General features: G+C 33.4%; 1 protein-coding gene across 10 annotated transcripts in view; it reads right to left on the reverse strand.

The window, feature by feature from the left end:
• The window catches only part of LOC132931966 (polypyrimidine tract-binding protein 2), a 178716-nt gene that overhangs the window by 52683 nt on the left and 101249 nt on the right, over positions 1 to 24784 (reverse strand). For all 10 annotated transcript variants that reach the window (XM_060998096.1, XM_060998094.1, XM_060998102.1 and 7 more), the window contains 2 exons: positions 11594 to 11701; positions 5712 to 5861 (listed from right to left, as the gene is read on the reverse strand). In XM_060998096.1, coding sequence (XP_060854079.1) covers positions 5712 to 5861; positions 11594 to 11701 — 258 coding nt within the window. The remainder of the gene's footprint in view (positions 1 to 5711; positions 5862 to 11593; positions 11702 to 24784) is intronic.

A 24784-nucleotide genomic window follows, 5' to 3' on the forward strand; every position in this document is an offset into this window, starting at 1 on the left:
TGCACTCATACGCACACACGCACACGCATATATATATATATAAACATACATAAATACATATATATATATATATACGAATAACCTCGGTAACCGTGAAACCGTAGGACCGTCATTAAACTAATTTTTAAAGGATTTTTTCGGCGCCAGGCAATGGGGTTATGTAGAACAAATATCTACAGCTAAACAGCTATTCGTAACACTAAGCAGTGCGACGGATGTTTGCGTTATATCGTATATTATATAATATGCGTTTATAACTTCGACTGCGGTAAGACTATATTCGGCAGCGAGATAAGAAACTTAACGGCGACAAGAAGATTCTATTCGATCTCTCACTATATATACGCACACCATCATCACCATCCCGACAGCTATATATGTGTGTACTAAAAGAGTGTAATACGTATAGAAAAACGCTTGCCCTGACAAATTTTCCAATCGCCTTAAACGACGGCGGGACGTCGCCACTCCACTTAGCACGCACAATAGGCGACGAAACGGAATCCGGTGAGCGCGTCCGCTATCCCTTATACCCTTCTCTTTTGACCACCACCCCTTTGACGACTCTAGAACCCGACGGTGGACGCGTGCGTGCAGTTCTTCCGCAAACGCGTACAATGGCCGTGACGCGGGCGGCAGCGACAGGGACTCGACATGCGGTTCGTAAGTGGCCCGCGGCGCGAAAAACGATCTCCATTGTAAACGTGAAATTGAAAATACTGTCCCTCCCCCCTCCTTATTTCGTCGTCGTCGTCATCGCTCGCAGCAGAATTCTAAACTTTTTCCATTCCACCGCTTTGCGGTAATACGCTTTACCGCGCGCGAGCGTTGTCAACCACCGGACGGTATAATACTAATGATAGGGGGAAAAGAATAAATAAATAAACGATACTGAAAAAAAAAATACCGTCAAAATAATATTAAATTGGATTTCGTCCGTCAGAAACGCCATATACGCACACATACACGTGTTGTGTATATAATATATAAACTTAGGTGAGTGTGTGTATGTGTGTGTGTGTGCACAAAGTATTATAAAGGTAGGTACGCGCGTGGTATAGTCTCTTTCCCCGGGTGGAAAGGTTAATTTGACATGCGTTACCCGCGCACCATCCGTCCCGACAAAAGCACTAAACAAAAAAGCAGTCGTAAAACGTTTCGCAAAACTTCCGAAAAGACGTATTATAAAAATAACCGACCCACCACTGCTTAAACACAAAAACACACAGACACGCATGTACACAAACATATTCGTAATGTAAATACTGGGCGATTCGTCGAACAGCAAACACTCATTATATCTTACTCCATTTTTATGTTTTTAATTTATTTTTTTGACAAATACCTACTTTTTTTATTTTACTTTTTGGAACTGCATATAAACATCAAATTTCAGAAGGTTAGGTTTGGAATTTTAAGATTTATAAGTATTTCATAATTGGTTGAGAAGTGTTTAATTGCAATATTATTTCAATGAGTATTAGTACTGTATTATTAAAAGTATAGGTTAGGTCACTAACAAAACTTAAAATTGAATTTCTTATAAATAACAAAATTAATATTTGTTCGAATTACAACATTCCACAATAATAATATAATTATGTGTGAATATGTTTAGAAAGGTATCAAATAAGTCAACTAAGGTTTGATAAATTAAATATGTTGTTGACGTAAAAAAAAAAAACACTTAAATAATTAAAAAAAGAAAATTGATTTATTTTGAAAAGCACAACTTATCGCTCACTAATGACGAGTATTCGCCGTTAACAATGTGTGTACTCTATGCGCCCTGTTTATACATCAATCTATTTCACAATGAGTTTAAGTGCGAGGTGTTATAACTACAACAAATATTCTGCACACTTCACAAAACTTTTCCGATAACGACCGTGTCGGCGGGTCAATGTTTCTTTAAACAATTTTTTTCTACATAGGTACGCTATATACTTTACAGTACCTATATATACAGTTGAATAGAGCGCTACTCGACAATGGATGACGCTACGACTGTGGCTGTCTCTAAGGGGCCGTCAAACTTAAGATATATTTGCGGTTGTTAGGAAATATAGTTAAATAGTTTTGTAATTCTTGGTACCTATGTTCGTTGTATTGACGTACAAAAACCCAAATAATTACTTTGAGAAGCTTTGTAGCGTTCGACACCATACAGGCCACAGCTACAGTCGTAATTATGTGCATAAACTATACTCGCCAATTTTACGCACTATTGTTAATGCATTTAACACAACCACACGATTATCAGATTATACATAACTAAATGGGTACTTAAATAAAACGTGTGTTAAACAAACTGCAGCATTTCATATTTTGTGTAATAACAATATTATAAAAAAAAAAAATCGTCGTGTAAAAAATGGGGGGAAAATCAAACAATATTACCAACAACAGTATAAACGGGAGCTCATATATTATTATGTTGTTCCATACAAATTATCGATAATATTCGATTACGCGCCTCTGCGTAAATATACCACGGCAGTCATAGTTTAAATTTTTTATTTTTTATTTTTTTATTCTCCACAAGACGTCTTACAAGAGAAATATACCAAAGCGTATACAACATATAAAAGCAATCCTTTAACGAGAAACCCAGCTGAGAAGACATCGTTAGCAAAGCCATCGTCACCGCCTACTTCCTCCTCCTATTCATCGTTCTTAACGGACAAAATGTTTATACAACCATGTGCGCAAATCGATAACATCTAGAAATGAGCTTTATTTGGAATCATCCTTTTTCGTTATTTACCTCCATTGATATCTATATATAGTATGTATATTATAGAAAAACGATGAAGGGGAATAACTCGTAATTTAACCAGATATTAATGAAATTAAACTTTGACCGGTGATTTATACGGTTTATATAGTGAATTTTTTTTTTTTTAAACTATTTCGCGTAGAATTTGTTAACAGTCACTAAAATATATAGTAATATAGTATAGTAGAAGAGTGTAGAAACTATTTCCAAACTCGCTTGTATATACTAAAATCCAAGACTGTAAATACTAATATTATAATGTGTGAAATTATGTGAAAAATTATTAATATTATTACAAAATTAATTGAACGTTTGTGCGTCTATATTAATTACATCGCAGTACTAGTATACATTATGGGGTTTCTTAGCTTGAGCTTGAGGAGTGTTTTAAAATTATTATTTCAGAAAGCACCGCGGAATTTGGTTCCCTCTAAAGTTTCACGAGAGCACAAACACAATAGATCCCACACACATATGGCTGCCCGCTGTGGGAAATATAATTGTAATTATTTCATCACAATAATGCATTATATACTCATAAGTATAGCTACATATATACGTATACGTGTATATACCCCACAAAAGGCCGCACGTGCCCGAGTAAATAACCAAATAAGTCGTAGAAAAGCTTATGGTTAATTAATCGATCCAACAAATTTTCAAATACATGGCGAAAATTATATAATTAATTGTATTAGTTATTACTTTATTATTAACCGAGTCTAAATAGATATAAACTGAGTCAAATTATAATGTCAATCGGAGCATCAAATCTCGTACAATAATATTTGTACAGCTTCGCTACAAAGAATATATTATAATATAAATTTATATACTTACATATAGCGTTATAGATTTTCATTCGACATAAACACACACACACATCACAAAATACTATGAAGTTCACATGACTACACCATAAGATCATATAGACAACAGATGCAACAAATATCGTGTCGAATAATATATATATATATATATAATATATATATACGCGTGAAATACATGTTGCATAAACGAAAGGCGCCTCGAGGCATTTCTTGACAATTTTTTCTCTCTACATTTTTTTTTTTTTTTTGTTCTCGCTGACTGCAAACAAGCGGCGCCCGAGTATAAACATGCAACGTGCATATATACGCGTATTATAGATATATGCGCACTCGAGGGAAAACTATACGCTTTTCCTCGATACGTCAGACGTCGAGAGCACGCCGCCGAGGAGGATTTACAGCCTAGAAAGTTATATTATTCCGGTCGACTGGGCCAGTCCCGCCCGGCCGTGGAAAATAAAGACTGTCGAAACAAGGGTTTTTTGTATTTATTTTTTTTTTCGTTTCTTTTATTATTCGCCTCCTGCACTTCCGGTACAATACTCCTATTTACCCATGCATCGTATGCGTATATATACGTGTGTTCTTTGTGATCCATCAGGGTCGAAGTAAAAAAACATAAAAAAAAAAAATCCGAACGAACGAATGTTGAGAATAAACGTTTGGACGAACGGCAGTAGTGTGGCGTCGGCGGTAACCTATGTACCTACCTATAATGTATAGGCAAAATAGAAGGGCGTGAAATATCGTGATTTCCTACAATCTCGCATTTATCTTGTCACCCTTCCCCCTCCTAATCCGGGCGCGACGCATACGCTATATATTTGTATATATATATATATATAATATGTTTATGTATATACATATATATTCACAACCAAATACTGCGGCAGTACCTACTGACTATACAACACTATATCAGGCAAAAATGCACAAGCGAACGCACGAAAAAATGTAATTATTATTATTATTCGCCGTCGAGTAGATATGCCGTGACACTATAGCAGTATGTACCCGCCACCCGCACACGCCCCACTCGCAAACGCCTATATACACGCCACCGCACATACACTAGGGTGTGATCAATTTAAAAGGGTACAACTACACATACCACACTGTAAATGTCAATACCGTGAGAAATGCGCGTGCGGGTCGTTAATCTTTCATTAAATTTCGGTATATGCACGGCAAGCACGTATTATACGCGACGGTTATACCTACCCTTGCTGTAGCAGCTACTGTAGAAAGAGGAAATTGAATTGAGCAAAAATACAAGAGAAAACGTGTCCGAAAACTCTCGAACGTTATTACTGTAGTACACGTATAATGTAGAAACAACACATAACAGGAGAATTCTGAATTCATAAAGCGTCATATAGATGATACAATATGCCCAACTTTTGGCTGACTATAAACGTTTTAGTGCATTGCTATATTTTATATTTGAAGTAGATATGTTATTATTAAATGTCCAAATAAGTCTGTCGTTACAAAAAAATATTAATTCATTCAAGAAGAAATGACGCAAATAATAAATTAAATTGCATTATTTAATACACGCTTTATAAGATGTCACTATTAATTATTAATGATTATAAATACTTATAAATGCATAATCTTTTTTTCTTTAAGAAGAGTAAAGGGACGCATAATTAGCATAACAAAATTTTCTCGCAAATTATATTTAATAAATTAAAACCAATTACGACGTTTGAAAACTTCTAAACTTTAAATAAGCACAACGACAAAAATTACACTTTGCCAATGACGAGTTTGTAACTCTTCAGAAAGTTGTGACGCATATCATATAATCTGTAAGAACTCCGCGGTTTAATGCTCTTATATAAACATTATAACTGCCTCTAAAGTCTGACAAAGTCATACAACCGAAAACCTGTTTTTAAAAGCTTATTAAAAAAATAAAAACTATTGTAAAATAATTTAATTCGCAACACCACTGCCGGGTGTTAACATATTATATACATATAATAGTGAACGAATATAGCAACGGAATGGCAACAATAACTATACTATACTTATGTATAAATAATATATCTAATAATAACTGATAACTGTACAACGCACGATAACAATGTTCTTACCTGATTTTTGCCTTTGAGTACAAGCACGTTTGTGACTTTTCCGAACGGAATGCCCAGATGTATGACCTCGGCTTCTGTGACCTCATTTGGTATGTTGCGTATGTGTATTACCCGGGATGGCTTGTTGTTGGCGGTTTTGTCGAGTTTGACCTGGAAATTTTTTTTATATTAATAAAACACATTGGTCTGCAAAAGGGCGGTCGGGCAGACTTTCATGGGCCTCACGCCAGCCGCACGCACGGCTATGGCTATTTCGCGGACCGCAGACAAACGACCGGGAGAATTCAATTTGCGGTCAAAGGGCGCGGCGACTGTCGGACGGGACCGGAAAGGATGGAAATGAGATGGGGCCAGTTGTCGAGCTATTATTTACCGCATTTCTCTAGGATAGAATAAAATGAATAAAAATCTATCGTGAAGCGTGTAAGCCGAGTAATTTCGGGTAGTAACCGGACGCAGAAACGACCCACATAACTGTTTCACGGCTCGGATACGAAGCGCTATAGAAAGAGAAACATGGTATAGCTCTCTCACGTCTACGGATTCAACAATTCCATTTAAAAAAGCCAAAATCCTATTTCAAAAACGATTAACGAATTTCGGACATTTTATTTTGCATATATATATATGATGTCACATGTAAACACGAAATCAACAAAACTATTTACGTAAAATTTACAATCCTCATCCATACCTGTATAATATGCCTAAATAAATAGTTGCTATTCGTAGTTTAGTATCACAGAAAACGTATGGTGCAATATTTTACAAATACAATAATATACCAAAGCATTTAAACATAGATAAATACTACCTTTATATTATATATAATCGCTGTAAATGGATAAAAACTGTTATTCATATTTACATAGCTTGATCCCTAAGAATAAAATTTCGTAAAATGATGATTTTATAACATACTACACATAGCAATGAATGTCAAATTGTACAGTGATGTATGTGTGTTTATTCTGTAATGTCATCGCTTTTTAAAGCAGTAATAATGCGCTTCATATTCTATTTTAAGAGTGGTTTCTGGTAGGAAATTTGATCTAGTCGGTACTTGGATAGAGAATCCACATACTTTTCAAAGTAGCCGGAAAAAAATAAAATAAATTTTTTTACGAAAAACTATAGTATTTGACTAAAATAATATTATCTTATTGTAACTCAAAAACAAATAACCTTAGATACTTGAAATTTTCACAATATTTACATATCATTATATTATACGAACAACACAATTTCCATTCAGTACACCATATACTCCACATAACGTTACTGGAAATACTTTTAGAAAAAATATTTAAGATTTAATGTTTATTAAAAGTAATATAAATATAAAAATAAATGCGCTTTTGCGATTTTAATCTTTATCAAGTATTATGTATTATATTAAGTCGTAAGTAAATTTATCTAAAAAAATGATATATGAAAAAATCGAAAGTAAAATATTGACGACTAGCTGTAGCTGAAGAGGCATTACAGAAATATTTCACAAAAACTACGACAAATTCGCTGAAATTGCCATCATTCATCAGGTCTCGCGGAGCATAATCCGGGAAGGTTGGTTATTAAAGTTTTCGGACGCTTCGGGAACAATGTCTTTAGCCCATGTGCAGACACGTATAAACCGCCCTGCAGGGTTTAAAAGTTTCTTTCGAATATTAAAATTAATTTAAGTTTCTTTTATGCCGGTCTCATAAGCCTCTTATTATAACTTTTTTTCTTAATAGCTTAGTTTACATTGTCAAGCGAGGATAATTTTTCCGACGCGCTTGGTCCGCTGGTACTATTAGGGTTGTCTTTTTCAAGATTGCAGCGAAGCGTCACCACTACAACTGCTTCAAGGTATCAGTATTAACGTTGTCGTACCTGATTTTTAATATTTTCGTAATAAATCGTTGCTGAAGTATGATCGTGTGAAGTGCATAATAATATAACAAACACCTATACGCAGCTATCGAATTTCTTTGCGAAGGCTATAATTATGATAACGAAGATTACCGTAATTATGGAAATAATTAGTAATTCGATTATTTTACAAAACGGACTACTTAGATTGAATGTATAATATCAGTTAAATAAAAATATGAATAAAGGTACGGTTAAATGTTATATAATATTAAAAACATGAACTGCATTTACCTCGGCTAAGGCCAGAAAAGAAAAACCTTAATTTAATTACGGAGTATTTAAATAATATTTTATAATTATTTGTTGGTTCTTTTTCAGAAAAAAATAAACTTTTTTATGGGATTATATATACAAACATAGAATATAAAGAGACTGGACTAATTATGCGGGCAACGCGAGCTCGTTTTAAAATCGAAAATAAAATAAACTACTTAATTTACACGTTAACGGGCAAAACATTTCCGTAACTAAAAAATTGTTAAAAACAGGCAAACTTTTTTTGACAAAATGAAAAACATCGAATGTTTTCTATACACAACAAAACTGATAATTAAAAAAAAAAAAAATTAAAAACGCAAACAAAATGTACTATTTTACGACCAGTATCGTACGTGTCTAGGATGAAAAGAAAAAAACATGCTTAAGTTTAAATAACCAAAATAAATTAAATGATATTGCGCATATATACTTCTGAGAGTTGACTTGTGGTATTACGGAGAGAAGCAGGAACTTTTCCATCTAAACGGACTTGAAAATTTAACTTTACAAACGCGAGCGATTTCCAAAGGCGACTCAAAGCAAACAAAAACACACGGGAACGACGACAACGACGGCGAGTTTTATCAAATGATGTAAGTAAGACGAATTAATATCGTACCGAGAGATAGAGTAAACAGAGAAACACTATACGAATATATATATATATATATAGTTATGCACACTAGCCTGCAAGATTCTTCTTCGTTGCGCCACTTAAGAAGGGGGAACAAGGGGGTTGCCCGTCTGTCTCTCGTTCCCAATTATCTTGGTTGTATTGCCATCATCATCATCATCATCATCATCATCATAATGCTTTTAAACTCCTCTTTACAGTGACCTGCTGTAGTAATGCCTGCCGAAACTTTACGTCTTATGCCCTGCGCCATTCCCCGCTATTTCTGCTGTTCGCCACTCAAACCGTATCTCTTATTGCACTAACACAAGACACAAGTGCAGCACTCCTCCCCGTGTAATTAATAATTCAACCGTGAACTCCTTTCAAATTATCCAGAGCGTTTAGCGCGCGGGCTAAATTACTACTATATACTATATATACTACTACTACTACTACTACTATTCTACTACGCGCACACACACACATTCATAAATATATGCATAGTATGAGTAGAGGGTACCGCGGAGGATTTTTTTTAAACTCTTTTTAGCCATTCACTGTCCCCTCTCAGGAGCTAGGGGCAGCATATAATTATTATTGTCCACTTTTTGCGTGTTCTTTCTCTCTTTTTAATTGTTCCTCTCCTCCAACCTTCTATACCTACATAATAATACAGGACGGATTTCTCGCCCACCCTTGACGCATCACCAACCACAAAATTGAATTAAAGGTGCCCGCGCTCGATGATAACCGCAACAGCGGTGGACACGATTCCACCACATCGTATATACATTTATGTATATTATTATATACCGCATATCACGTATAGTATACGCTATGCACTATACACTGAATAATATGCGGCGGGATGTATAATAAGATCGACTATATATACATAGATCGTTGTTGAAGGAAGGGAGGGTTGGAAATATATATATTATTATGTATAGCGAAATTTATAAATCCTTCACGTCTCGTAATAATAATGCAAACGGCCCTCGAATACTACCGCCGTCGCGTGGAGGAGATATACATTATTTCGGATTTCGTATGCAATTTTTTTCGCGCCTGTTAAAAATGAAAAATCGTAGTCGGCCGCAGAGCCCCGCGGTATAACGAGCAAAATGGGACACTCGGGTAGGTATATATCGAGCTTTTCTTTTTGTATATATAACTACCCCCGCACCCGAAAGCGTTCAACCATCAAATTCGGTTTGAACGCAAGCACGTCACGTCCACCCTCTACCTCGGTCATGTCCCTGCCCGCCGCGTATATATATAATATATATACTATGTGCCGCATTCAAACATTATTATGGCCCCGGTGTAGAAAATTTAATAAAGAAGAATAATATATTTTAAACACTGACTGGAAAACGATGTTATTAAAAATTTTCACTTTATACCTATAATATATATTATGTAACAGGTATAATACATAATTTATATATATATATAAATATACTATATTTACAACACCTTACCACGACTCGAACGCTTTTCTTTCGTTCTTCCCTGCACTACACTATTCCCACGCCCCTTCCCTCGTTAGTCATAATTTCTCTATTTCACTTTATACTTTTTTTTTCGTGTGTAAATACAGTTTGGCGCGAGCAATTGACAGACACCTTTTGATAGTAACGCCGCTGACGTCTCTTGTATACGCTGCACATAATGTGATGGGTGTGTGTATTTGGACGAGTTCAAGACCACTACCAACGACAGGTGAGGAAATATCTACACACACATATACTCCTTATTTGCCAGTATGTCACACAAGTGTTCAATTGTTATTACTATTATTATTATTATATTCTCGTCCTATGTTTTCGATACGGGTTGTCATGACAATCGGTTGTTCGTCTCGGTTTCCACAACCCTGTAGTGAGTATAGGAGGGTCGATGTCAACAAGTCGATATACTCGTGACATGCCGAATATATAACGCGTACCCACCGTTAAAGAAAAATGCACGGTAAATACCAATAATTCATAGAAATGTATAATCGGTACAAAAATAATTAGTTTCAGATGGATCGTTAGAAATACGCAGTTGTACGGGTGCGTAAGAACATATACTCGTCAAATTAAACTTGTAAAGTATTATTTTTAAAAACTACTGGTATGGTGTAACATATGAATCTATAACTGGAATTCTCCGAATCTACCCCATATGCAACAATACCTAAACAAATATGTACAAGAAATGGGGTTTTGTGAAAATTGCATTTTGCAAACGCAATTCCTGACAGGAGATTTTCTTAGTCAATATTATCTTAAACGTAGAATAGAGGCAACGCTTCTTCGTAGAACTTTTTCTGTTTGCGAAACAACGATTTTTTTAAATATATATATATATATATTTACATAAAAAGTTACTGGCATATTTGTCAATCATCCATAGTGAGTTTTCCATCGAGGTTTGAGTTCGCACACATGTCAAATGTTGATAAAAAAATAATAACAAATAACAATAATCATAAAAAAAAATGCAGAAAAAAGTTTATAAAAAAAGAATAACTGTGAATTGTCACACGGGAACGGTATTTCGATCGGAGTTCGAAGCATATACACACACACCATTCTATACATATTTTGGATCCGATTAAAATCGGGTAACGAAAAATACTACACAGTTGGTGGGCCGAGGTGAATAATATTAAAAACAATCAGATTTTATGTGTATAAAACTGCCTTAATTTTTCAATATCTTAAATAAAAAACTTTAACGTTAGGTACATGTGCTTATAACACTTTAAATCTCTATCATACACCCAAAAATTCATATTTAATTTAGATCATTTAGATAAGTAAATTTAAGCATAACTAAATTAAATTTTTAAAATGGACTGTTTTGTGCAATATTTTCATTCTCGGAAACAAACAACAGTAAATCGTAAAAAATTAGAATAACGCAATATCACTTAAATTTGTATTTAAACGATTTCAATACATTTATTTTTAATTCCAAAGTTTTGACGAAACGAAAACTATATTATTTTTATATATTTAGAGTCACTGAATAAATTCAAATATATAAATAAAAAATATTTAAATATAAATATATTTGATATAAAATATTAAGTTTTTACCTTTTTTGCGTCATTATTGTTGTCCACGTGATTGGTTCCAATCGTGTCTCCGTTGCTTACCGGTCCTCCTTCAACTCCAGGTGATGTGACCATTTCGTCAGACCCGCGCTGTTAACAGAAAATAAAATGACAATATGAAAAATACGATGGGCAAAAACAGCATCATAGACCAGGCGCTGTGACGGAAGATACAAATTTAAAATGTTCGTTAACTATCACGCCGACGACGTTTTTGCAGTAAGCCACTTCAACCACACGCACAAAAAGTAATATATATATACATAGAGCACATTATGTTCTAATGAAGCGCAATAGTCGTCATTAAAAGAAACAGAAAAAAATAGTTGCATATGGAGTGGACAAGTGGTTATACATGTATAAATACAATAAGTACGTGTATACACACACAAACACCAACGTATACGATACACCATCTATACAAGAGTGCACATTGCTTGTTTACGCGGTATAATATATATATATATTTTTTTTTTTTCATTTTCTATATACTAAAGTTTTACTGTATATACATATACAGCATACATAATAACCTTTGTGTCGTCCTGAACCTATCGTCATCAGAATATGGAAAAAAAAATAAAACACATTTATGCTTGGTGAGTATCAAAAGAGCTTTTGCAGCGCAAATACGTGGCACGGACAGCTCGTTTCGTTCTCCACCACCATAGTATTGCGTTTGAGCAGTTTAAAAACTAAACTACTACGCATACTTAAATACGCGCACTTATATCATATAACACAACAGCTGTTAAATATATATCACAAAATAGTAAACGTTATGTAGGTATGATATTTGTGCGTCTTTGAAGTGATGCGATCATATATAATGACACACGAATATCACCGGTAATCGGTTCCCTGCGACAAACGATCGAACCACGGTAATTGAATAAGATACATTTTTATTATTTTATTTTATACGTTGATTACATTTTACCGTCCCCCAAACGAGTGCGATGGAAAATTTTATTCCTATCTACGTTTTTATACCATATACGGTTTTTTATATCTGTTCATAATTTCGTTAGTCGGTGAAAAAAAAACGAATCAATTTCCACAACAGCACCCCCTATAGGTATCTATATTATACATGCAAGTGTGTGCGTGTGTAGGTTTTTTCGTACCCTCGTGAAATAAATATTATCAGTCGGGTCTTGAAATTTTTACACCTACGCACTCGGGAACACTAAAACTCATAATTGGGTAAAACACCATTTCCCCGCCATCGACGTTCTGTAGTCCAGTCGCAACGTTTTTAATACCTATATTGCACACCTGCAGCAGCGCTCAAAAGCGACTTTAAAACATATATTTATACGAACGTCCGGGCGGAAAGTGTAAAAATTAAAAAAAGTGTAATCCATCAAAAAAAAAAATTAATAAATAAATAAAAAGAGGGATTGGGTGTTGTGTGTATACGCGCGATATTTTTGTTAAATCCGACGACAGCCGAATTACGGTATAAATAATCGTAATAAATAATAGTTTTTTAACCGTCCAAACAAGTCAATTAAAATCTCGTCTGGAATACGTTAAAATATAATATATATATATATATGTATATATGTATATATATATATATATATATATATATATGTGTGTGCAAGAGGATGACAAAAACAAATGCTAAGCCGAGCTTTTCGCACTGACCACACCACTTCAGTGAGCTTTAAAAATTAAAAATAGTTTTATACGACCGGATATTGTACAGGAGACTCTTTTCGTTTTGTTTTATTGTAATCATTATTATTATTATGCAAATGTCGTTTACCGGAGCAGACTACGTTATACACAGAGTTCTTGAACGAGTAATTAGTTTTAAATAGGGCTTTGTGCGAGCGTGCGAGAAGCAGAGAGGAAATAAAATAACATTATATACTTTATATAGCAAAATCCAGCCACCGGATGCTGGCCTTTTTTTAATATTTTTTTTTTTTTTGGTTCCCTGCAGAACTTGAAAAACGTTAAAGTTTTTTCCCCATCGCGACACGCCGTTTATATATTTACGACTAGCAGAAGGTGGGGGCGAAGAGGTTAATTGAAAACACGAATTGTGGATCTGACAAGACCAGTATGAAAAATCGTAAAATATAGAAAATAATAATATTAAAACGTAAGAATATAAAACTATATATAAAATAATATCATAATGCTGTATTGGAGCAAAAGTATAATTATATATTATAATATTGTGTCATGTAATCAAATTTAAATCTTATAAATATTATAATTCGATTGACACGAAATAAGGAAAATCTTTTACGATAGTACCTTATTATTAGAGGTCGGAATAATATTCTCTTAAAATAGCCAAAATAAGATGCTAATATTCTCCTAAAAATTTGATAATATTCTTCTAATATTCTTTAATAATTGTAGTTAAATATACAAAAAATATGTTTTTAAAGTAATATATTCTCCTAAATTCAAAATATGCTTTTATATTTTAAAAAAAAGGTAATTCTTGGTATAATTATATATATTAAATGAAATATATATATATAAATGTATAATATATTTTTAATTAAATAAACAATACATTATAATTTAGCTTTAAAAAATACTTTAACTTAACATTTTATTAACATGATAAAGTTATATAAATGATATATTTTATTTAAGACAATTCTCCTTTTTGGAAACAGTTAACAACTATATTCTGTTCCATGTGTTCTGGCGTCATTTTCGTACGACGATCTGTTAAAATGTTTTTATATGTACTGAACGAACGTTCAACATCAACTGAAGTCACAGGAGCATACTGCAAATCAGTTACCATAGTAGGTGAAAAATTATCTACAAATTGTATTTCATTATTTCCTTTCAACATTTTTGCTACGTTCTTTAAAATTGTGAGTCCCTGATTTTTTTGTTGAAGTTGTTCAATTTTTATTTTTATTTTTTCTCCATTTTCTCCAGGTATTTGTTGAAGTTTAACAATTGTACTTTCAATAAGATTTATCGAATCAACAAGAGTCACATTTGACTTTTCTAAATTTTTTATGGCTGTTATAAGCATAAGAAAATGGGTCTTAATAAATATTAATTCATTTTCTACAGTTTTTAATTCAAGAACTGATTTACATTTAAGTATAGACTGACTAGGAGATTTTTGTTTACTTAATTCTTCAATAACTTTTTTTAAACCTTGGAAATGATCACAGTTAAAAACAGCAGCTTCCAACCATGTTCCCCATCTTGTTAATACCGGTTCGGGGGGTAACGGAATATCAGGTAACAGTTCTTTATACACTTGAACATGGTACGGAGCTTTTAAAAATACTTTTTTTATGTTATTAATTAATGAATTTACGTCTGGATACATTTCTCTAACCTTTTCTGCTACCCTATTAAGCATATGAGCTGCGCATGTCACGTGAATTAAATTGGGATAAAATACTTTTAATGACTGTCCAGTTTTCACCATATATGGTGCAGCATCTGAGAGCATCAACAACACTTTTTCATCATTTCCGCCCAAGGGCCATAGTAATTTTAACCCATCATTCACAAATCGAGCCACTGTAGAATGGTTAGTTTTTTCTAGAACTTTACATGTTAAAAGAAAAGAACGAGTCGGATGATTTGACTTTAATATACCAACCAATAAATTTGCCACATAACGACCATTTATATCTGTCGTCTCATCAACCGCAATCCAAATGTTATTTTCCCCAATTTCATTTTTTATATTGGATAAAGTCTTATCATAACAATGTGGAAGATAATTTTTACGTAACAAACTTTCATCGGGTATATGTTTGCCAATATATTTTTCTAAAAATGCACGGAATTGTGGATTTTGTAGTTTATACCACGGTATATTAGCAGAAATAAAACTCAAACATAAGTCTTCATAGAATTCATTTACATTTTTTTTAGAAGTAGATTCCGATAAAAATAATTGTTTTGAAGTATTTAACTTACGGTTTAGAGCTTCTTGGTGTAAAGATGTGTGTACGTGTTGTGTAATCTGAGACTTTTTAATGCATGGTATGTGTTTGTTACACAGTTGACAAAAAAGAGTAGCACCATCAGTTGTAAAAATGACATTGTTTTTATTTAATGGTAGTATCCACTGTGCAATTAAATTTTTTAATTTACTTGATGGGATTTTCGGCATATTGAAAATAATTTAACAGGACAAATAAATTACACCCAGTATGACAATATTACGTATAGACGACGCGCGGCATTAAACCATAGACTGATGGGATATCAACTAAATGAACTACACTCGCGTATAATATTATGTTATACAATATGAACTTTGTATATCTATTCTATGAACTCGTTACTTAATGTCATAAACGAACGTTTGGAGCTATTTTTGAAGTGTTTTTTCCAATTCATTTTTAGCCTACGTGACTTATTGAGCGTCGTAATCATTATTCCATTTATAGTCATCTCAATAACAACAGACTAAACACTTATTTAATATTATATATAATTTTCGTCCTTACAACAAAAAATATCCAAATCCCAAAAGATTAATCGAAATATTCTCTAATATTCTTTATTATACGAAATATTCTTTCATCTTAAAATATTCTCAAATATGCAAAAAAAACTTTTGCCATTGAATTATATGATTCATAATTTTTATAGATTTCAAACCGAAATTTAACTGCATAGACTCAAAAAAAATATGCAAAAGAATATTATTCCGACCTCTACTTATTATTATATATTACAACTGCAATTTTATTTTGTGTGTGATGCGATTCATAATTATTATTATATACTTCTTATATGCGGTCAGACAATACAAATATCAATCCGCGTTCACGATTTACGTTTAAAACAAATGCGGTAGAACAAAAAAAAAAGATTTGTGTGAACGTTTTGGGATATTTTGAATCTCTCTCTTTTTATATATAATAATAGATGACGCCGCCGCAATGGTCGTGACACGCTCGCACACCGATTTCGGATTCAGCGAAGCACAAAGATTGGTATCGGAAAGATGCTCGGCGATCCGTGATAATGAACCGATGACGGATAGACCTTGATTCGAACAAGTGTCCGTAAATAATTCGCCGCCTTCTCGGCGATAACAATAACAAAACGTACATACATTATAATGGTCGTATATATATTTATATATGTATTATTAATAATATACATGACAAATCTGACCTTAGGCAATTTTCGTTTTCTGTGCGAAACAACAATCATATAATATAATTTTACATTGAACGGTACATCATAATATGCGTATGACTTATTGGAGATTATATATATAATATATATATCCTACGAACTAATTTTTGTCTTCCATTATTCTTCCTTATAAGTACGCCCGTTAAAGTCAAAAGCGACTGTTCTGAAGTAACAAGCCGTTATTATATCTCATTATAATATTAGATACGATCGTATGCATCGTATACATAATCGTATGATGATACACCAACAATCCAGTACATATGTTGTATTTATGTGAAATTATTGTAATATCAGAGTATTTGAGGCTTCATTGTTTTATTTATCCGGTTTTTTAAGTGCAAAAATTATAAACTTATATCTGAACACATACTAATTACAGCTTTCAATTTTTCGTAAGATCGTGCTCTCGGATAAACGTAGAGGACTGCAGTCAACGCGTTGAAAATTAAATCCATATCAAGCGAAAAATATATTTGCACGTAAACTGCACAACCAACTATATTAATGATACTACAAAAAATCATAAAACCGACATAATTGTCAGAGAATTTGAATATATTATAATTTATGTTGTACGAATGAGGTTGTCGTCGGTTGACAGTACATACACGCTTATATCCCTGTAGTATAGGATATATTATCAAATCAATATAAAAGGTCACGTATGTATATTTATATATATTATGTATATAAGTAGTGCAAAATCGCGTTTCCCGGTAGTACTACGGGAGTTTCATATATCGGAGAAAATAACACAAACCAAAATTACGTAACGACGGGGATGATCTTTTTCAGAATGAACAGCCGCCGTCATCCCATACGAAGTATAATAATTTAATATGGAAAGTATTAGATCAAAGACGGTGATGCCATTGAATTGCCTACACGGAGCGCCGTCCAAGGACTTTGTAGGGCGGGCAAACGGAACGGTATAATGTTAAAGTATAAATACGACATTATTCACATAAATATATATATATGAGTGGCAGAATTCGAGTGCTTTGTTCGAAAAAATTGTTCGATCCGTCTTTACGATTACCCTGGCCAAAGACCGGACGAAGGCAGAGACGGTTAAGCCGATTCCCGGCAGAGCCAGTCTTGGAAGATAAAAACCCTCGTTATTTATTTCCATTTTTTTTTTACTCCCAACGAGTGTGTATACAGTATGACGCGCACAAAACCATAATATGTCAAAGCCATATGGAAACCTAATTCCCCTTTCCCCTATATACGAGTATAATAATAATATTTATATCCATATATACACCGGACTCGGTGCAAAATAAATATAAGTAAATAAATAAATAAAAGTAAAGAATCTATCGGCTTTGTCGTATGTTCATCGTCAAAGAGTATAATATATATAAAACTTATTTTATAGTAAATCGGTATACAGTGATAAATCGGCCGGCAAGACACGGGTGGCGTATTCGTTCTATTCCCCGACGGCGCACATACCCGAAATTGATTTTCGTCGTTTCGGCAAAACGAGGCGTAGAGAAAAAATAAATGTCGAACGAACTCCGCTGAGGTAAAAAAAAAAAAAACGTATCTCGACGCCGAAAAGTAAATAAGGGGACGGTGGTCTGATCCATGTCTCCGTGGGGAGGTTCTGGTCGTCCGAATCCTGTTGGATTTCAACAAAAAATCTATAAAAATACATTACACGCTGGTCGAAGCAACAACGATACTACTGAAAAATAATGTTCGTGTGACAGTGCAATCCGTCTAGCGATTCGAATAGAATCCTGAAAAATAGATCAACTACTGTACATGATACATATACATAGTACATACAAATATATATATATATATATATATATATATCATATAAATCATGTCATTTTTACAAAACAAAAAAAAAACAATACGATCAGCACGTTTGATCTCGACTTGAGTTTTTGTCGACGACAAATATAATATGTATAAAAGCACAACGCACTTTTTAGAGCTCGTCATCTTACGTCAGTAAATTGAATGTGACATACCTTCTATAAGTTATGTACATCTATTTAGTTAACGAAAACAAATATAAATAACATCACATTATATCATAATATACAACTGTAGGTGAAACGCAAGCAACAGCGAGGTGCATTATATCGTAAAATAATATGAATCTACATTTATTATATGAGGATTCGAGTATACAATAAATAAAAATACTCTAGCATAATAACTATCGAGGGTATTGACCCGAAATGTTTGTAAAAATATCAAATTTACTGCGAGATCAATTTATCACTTGCGTATCATATATACCTACAAATTTCCATTTAATCTAGTATATCGTCTTTAACCATTATTTCTAGGGATTTCGTACGTGATTTTATTAAAAACTCGCACGCGTATTAAACGTGCACACTTTGATCGTTATCTCGCGCGGGTAAGTACACATCACACACATGCAATATGTATAAATATATATAAATATACTTATATAATAATATACATGAATATGTTACTATGTTATAATGTGGTGAAATAAGAATATATTTATAAATATACGACGTTCTTCTTCCAGTGTCGTGCACGATTTCACGAAACCACCACAGGGGTTCGGCACTGCTTGGGTGCTCTTCACCTCCCCACACCTTTCGAAAGGAGTAAAAATTCAGAATTTGGTAAAAGCTAATTTCCTCCTCGGAGAATTCGACGCATAATCCAGGAAATCCGGCACATTTATTATTTACAGCCAGTCACAAAGTGCTTTTCGCCTCGTTTTCTTCGCCCTTTGTTTGTATACCATTTCACGGGGGTGTATATACGCTACCTTCTCTCTCCTTTTCCTCAAATGCACGAGAACGCATATATGAGTGGGTGTTCGCGTACGTTTCTTTTTTTTTATTATTTGTAAAACAATACCGTGTATATTCTTACACGGCGTTAGGCATTCAGCAGCAACATTTACGTTAGACGAGTATTTTTTTAGGCTTTTGAATAATACATGAACGTATTTTGAAAAGTGAATTTTTTCCTCGTCAAATCGAATGCGTTCCGTACACGCCGCCACGAGTATCCATTATATATTTTAATCCGCGGTCTATCAATCATATTACACCTGTCGGGGGGTCGCTACGTTTTTCTTTTCCTTATATCCTTAAACCGTCTTAGAAACGCACAAAATACATACACGCATATTTATATTGTATTGGTAAGATAGGTGTAAACTCTATCATAATACTCAGAGGATGTACAACGACGCGAGTCATCGGTTAAATATAATAAAAAAAAAAATAAGGAACTAACTAAATTGAGGGTATTTTCACTCGTAAGAGCGATAACCCGTTATATAGTGGTACTGATACATCGCCATACAGTCATCTCATTTTTGTTTATATTATAGTATAATATAGATAGTAACGAAAATTATAATATGTTATTGTTATACGATCGACGATAATCTACATTCCATAGAAGAACGCTATATAATAGAAAACTTTGTATACAACACCACGGTTATATTATTAATATCATACTGTGCGGGAAATAGATACAATTATAACATATAATACGTATAGGTACCTACTTACTAACCTACCTATTATAACATAAATTAATTTTAAAAACATACAAAACGTCACATACCACACATATTTGTATCAACAACAGTCTTATAGAATTTTACAATGATGACCCATTCTTATCTTATAACTATAAAATCTATCTCTTTCACCTCAAGAACTTTTCGTTAGCTTGCAGTTGTATACTGTATGGTTCACGCGTGCAATGCAAATTATGTTATACGCACATTAAGTTGTGGGTGCGTAAAGAGCACAAAATGAGTTATCACGAGAGGCGATGTACATCATAATATAATAGGCGTGCGACACGTATACCTACAGAGGTCTCCCTCGTCTGTTGAAAATAAAATATGCACAAGAAATTTGTAAACACGCGCATTTGCAAGCACACTTTCGTAGATAAACACACACACACACACACACACACACACACACACACACACACACACATATAAATATATAAACATTTATAGAAGTTACGTAATATACAAATCGTGCTGGGACCATGATCGCGACGGAAGAGGGAAGAAAGAAAAGAGGAAACAAATCGCCGGCAAATTTATTTTATTTTCCTCTACGTTCTTCTACACCGCACCATCATGCTTTCACATATATACGTGAATCGTATGTGCAATGTACATATATATATATATATATATAAGTATGCCATCATAAAGCCGGATGTAACCGTTTTTCCGTGGCAGCGCGTAATAGTAATGCCAAATCACAGGGGAGGATACTAACCACGTATATATGTATATGTATGAGCGCTCTTTGTGTCTCGTCGTTTAACCATAAAACTAGAAAAATAACGCACACAAACGGCGATAAAAAGAATTGTCACGTCACACCCATACACCTACACTTGCACAAGAATACCGTATTTAAATTACCATTTACGTTTATAATTTCTATTGAATATTAATTTTTCCCACAGTATTCTACATATTTTATACATGAAATATGTATATATAAATTATTGTGTGCTTGTTAATGCTCGCTAATCTCAGAAAACGCAAAATCTATCAAATCCATGTTTATATAAGCCAAATATAGGTTGGTGATCTAATTGATTAGGTTTTATAAAAAAAATAATAATAATTAAATATAAAAGTAATTTCGCATTAAACAAAATTAGTACAAGGAAAATATGTTATTTTGAGACAACAGGTATGATATCTTAAAATAGAACCCGACATGTAATCCTAAAACCTAATTAATGGCTGAAATAAAAAAATATGATATTAACAACTACACTGGCCGTCAGACGCACATATAGATTATGGTCGTATGTAAAATATTCTCCAACGGGAATTTATAGTACAAAGACGATCAAGGCCAGTAATTCGTTTTGAAATCAATTGAATCAACATCACATACAGGTGACGAGTATGATGAAGATTTAAAACGCTAGGAGTATAGCCTGGGTATAGCCTGCAGAAAGCTCTTTGCACACGTGTACATAGACCATATTACAAAACCCGGATAACCGAAAAAATCTAAAAACTGATCACAAAGGACGAAATGAAAATATGCAGGATTTAAAATAAAAGTAAAAAAAAATGTGTAAATATGTATATAAAAAGAGGCAAAAATGATTGTATTTGATTTGTGAAAAAAACATTTATGCTGTTGTATATAATAAAACGAAAACAAGTCGATGATATTTTTTTATACGCTTATTAATTGGTTTACTCCGAATTGAGAGAAACGTACATAACAAAACGTTTCTTTGAACACTACCGTCTTTTTGTTCCCTTCAGAATCCTTTTGAGGGCCGAACATCTCTCGACCGACTATGGATGGGGAGAAAAATAATATATAAAATTGTACAAACACAAATATATTAAATATATATTTACTACGACGATCTACGCGCCGGTTCCCCTAGCAATTATATCAGAATCTTTTTCGACGCATCCCGCCGCTTTGGCATAACTCTGTGTGAAGTACGCACTGCTACAGTGCACATTTTTCTTGATAAAACGCGATTATACACGAATTAAGCGTAAAATGTTATTACGATCATGATTTTTTTTCCTTATCAGTATCGTGCCCATAATACAAATTATTCATAATAAGAAAAAAATACCAAAAAGATCTATATTTCAAACGAATTGAAGTATATATATTAATATGCATAAAAACTCCGACGCAGAAAAGATGCGTATATAATATAGTAGGTTTATATATATATATAATGCATACCAACAACAGTCATAAATATACACAATATACTATATTCTATCAAATAATATACGACTTTCAATTCTTCTCCACACGTACTGCAAGACGCGGTAATACATAATAAAAGCTTTTTCTAAACATACGTTTAAATAAGATTAAAAAACATTATACAATTCCAGAAATAAAAACGGACTCCACGCACAACACGACATTTTTGTATTTATAATGGGACTTCCGTCTGATTGCCCGTGTTTACGCAGTATTGAAGAAAAGAAAAGAAGAAAAATAAAATAAAAAGAACCTCGTCAGCAGTCGAGTACTACTGTAGTTAAACTACTACAATCGGTCGATTATATTGTGTAAAAAGTTGTAAACGTTATGTGAATTGAAAAATCTCACAAGAAAAACAATAAAAACTCGCGAAGCATAAAAAAAAATCCTAAACAACCGACGTCACGACTATATTATATACAGGGTCCAGGTGATTGCCATAACGTAAGACATTCGTTATTTTGGAATAGTTGAACAACAATTTGTGTGATATCCTATGTGTCACTCCATTTCGGTAATCAAAATTGTGAATATTTACAGCTACCAAACTAAGCTCGTTTAGCATTCAATTTTTGTACATATAAATAGTAAATATTTAATCTTTTCATTGAAAATTTTGTTTAATAATGAATTAAAATCTGTAAAAAAAAAAATTTATTTTCAATACCATTAATATTCTTAGGAACAATGAATGTCTTGTATTTAAAGAATGAACCAGCAATACATACATATACTTATGTATTATGACTATTGTTGTTGCACGGTTTTGAACGGTTTAAGAATAATGCCATCATACATATTATATACTTATATGCGATTAAACGTAAACATGCATAGTTCGGATGTAAATATATAATATATAGTGTGTGGTATCATTATCTTCACACAACATTATTATATAGGTATGTGCATACATTAAAACTTCAAGTTCATTTTACCGTTTGGATGAAAACAGATATCGACTTGAATATAAATTACCTAAATGTGCACGATACATATCTATATTTAAGCATCGCTCAAATATTGTATTCTACTGAATACGGAATCAAAGGGATAATTCACGCGAAGTCCGATAATGTAGAAACTGTAACTGAAATGTATACATCTGCGGTATTGGTCGGGGTAGTTGTGTCTCTCATTATATGATGTAGTCCTAAGAGCTAGCTGCTTTACATAGACACAGAGTGGCTTTCGAAAACGTTAGACGAGAATATTATACGCATAACTAAATGTTTTACTACGCGCGAGTTCGTTGTGTAGGTAAGAGAAGAACAGTTACAATCATATTGTTATGTGGCTAACACACAACAAATGCCATTTTATAGAGTGTGCGATTTATGCCTGTACGACGATATAATGCGTCTTCGCAAAATAAATATGAAAGGCGCCCAATATAATATAGTACGCAAATGCGTACGTAAACTTTTGTTAATAATAACCGTGATTTTGAACGAATTTATAAATGCGTCTTTCTCGACATATACCATGTACGTACGTACTAACATCGCGAACGCATCCCACGGACGGAATAACACATGGGAAATGAGATTATACGGCCTCGCGGTTAAATCTTGCCACGTATTAGCACCGAGTATGCATCGTGTTCAGTTTATCGAGTTAATAACTTGACTGTTTGACTTAACTATTATACAACTCGGGCAAGGCGTATATAATTACATTTGAATTGAATCTAACGTTCAATTTGATGACCGAGAAACTTTGACGGAACGCTATACGAACGCTATACGCGAGTTTGACGATTAGAGCTACTATTCAAACAAGCGTGCGCCCGCGCATAATATGCCAACACGATATAATATTATTAATTATGCATAGTCGTAAAACGATGAAAAAGCTACAAAAAAACCGAGATGGAAAAATTGAATGCACAGTGTACAATGACGTATTTTGTTTTTTTTTTATTATTATTGCACTGAACGAACGCCGAGTAAAATATTACAATATTGCTCCGACGACAAAATGATAATAAAACACGAAACATAGGTACCCCATGTAAATGAAACAACAGCGACACAACCTCAACACTATAACGGTAGTTTCGATTGTTAAAAATACGCAAACGCTCGACGGTGAGGATAAAATAAAGTAATTTTTCTGTTTTAAACCAAGTTCAAAAGTTTTTAACGTTTAAACTTTTTAACGATTAGTCGATATTTTATCACAGTTGGGCAACTGCAACACTCCACTGGAAACGCAGGTCGTACGCGCGCATATAAAAACA

The sequence above is a fragment of the Rhopalosiphum padi genome, chromosome 1 (genome assembly GCF_020882245.1).
Source record: "Rhopalosiphum padi isolate XX-2018 chromosome 1, ASM2088224v1, whole genome shotgun sequence".
Classification (NCBI taxonomy): Eukaryota; Metazoa; Arthropoda; class Insecta; order Hemiptera; family Aphididae; genus Rhopalosiphum; species Rhopalosiphum padi.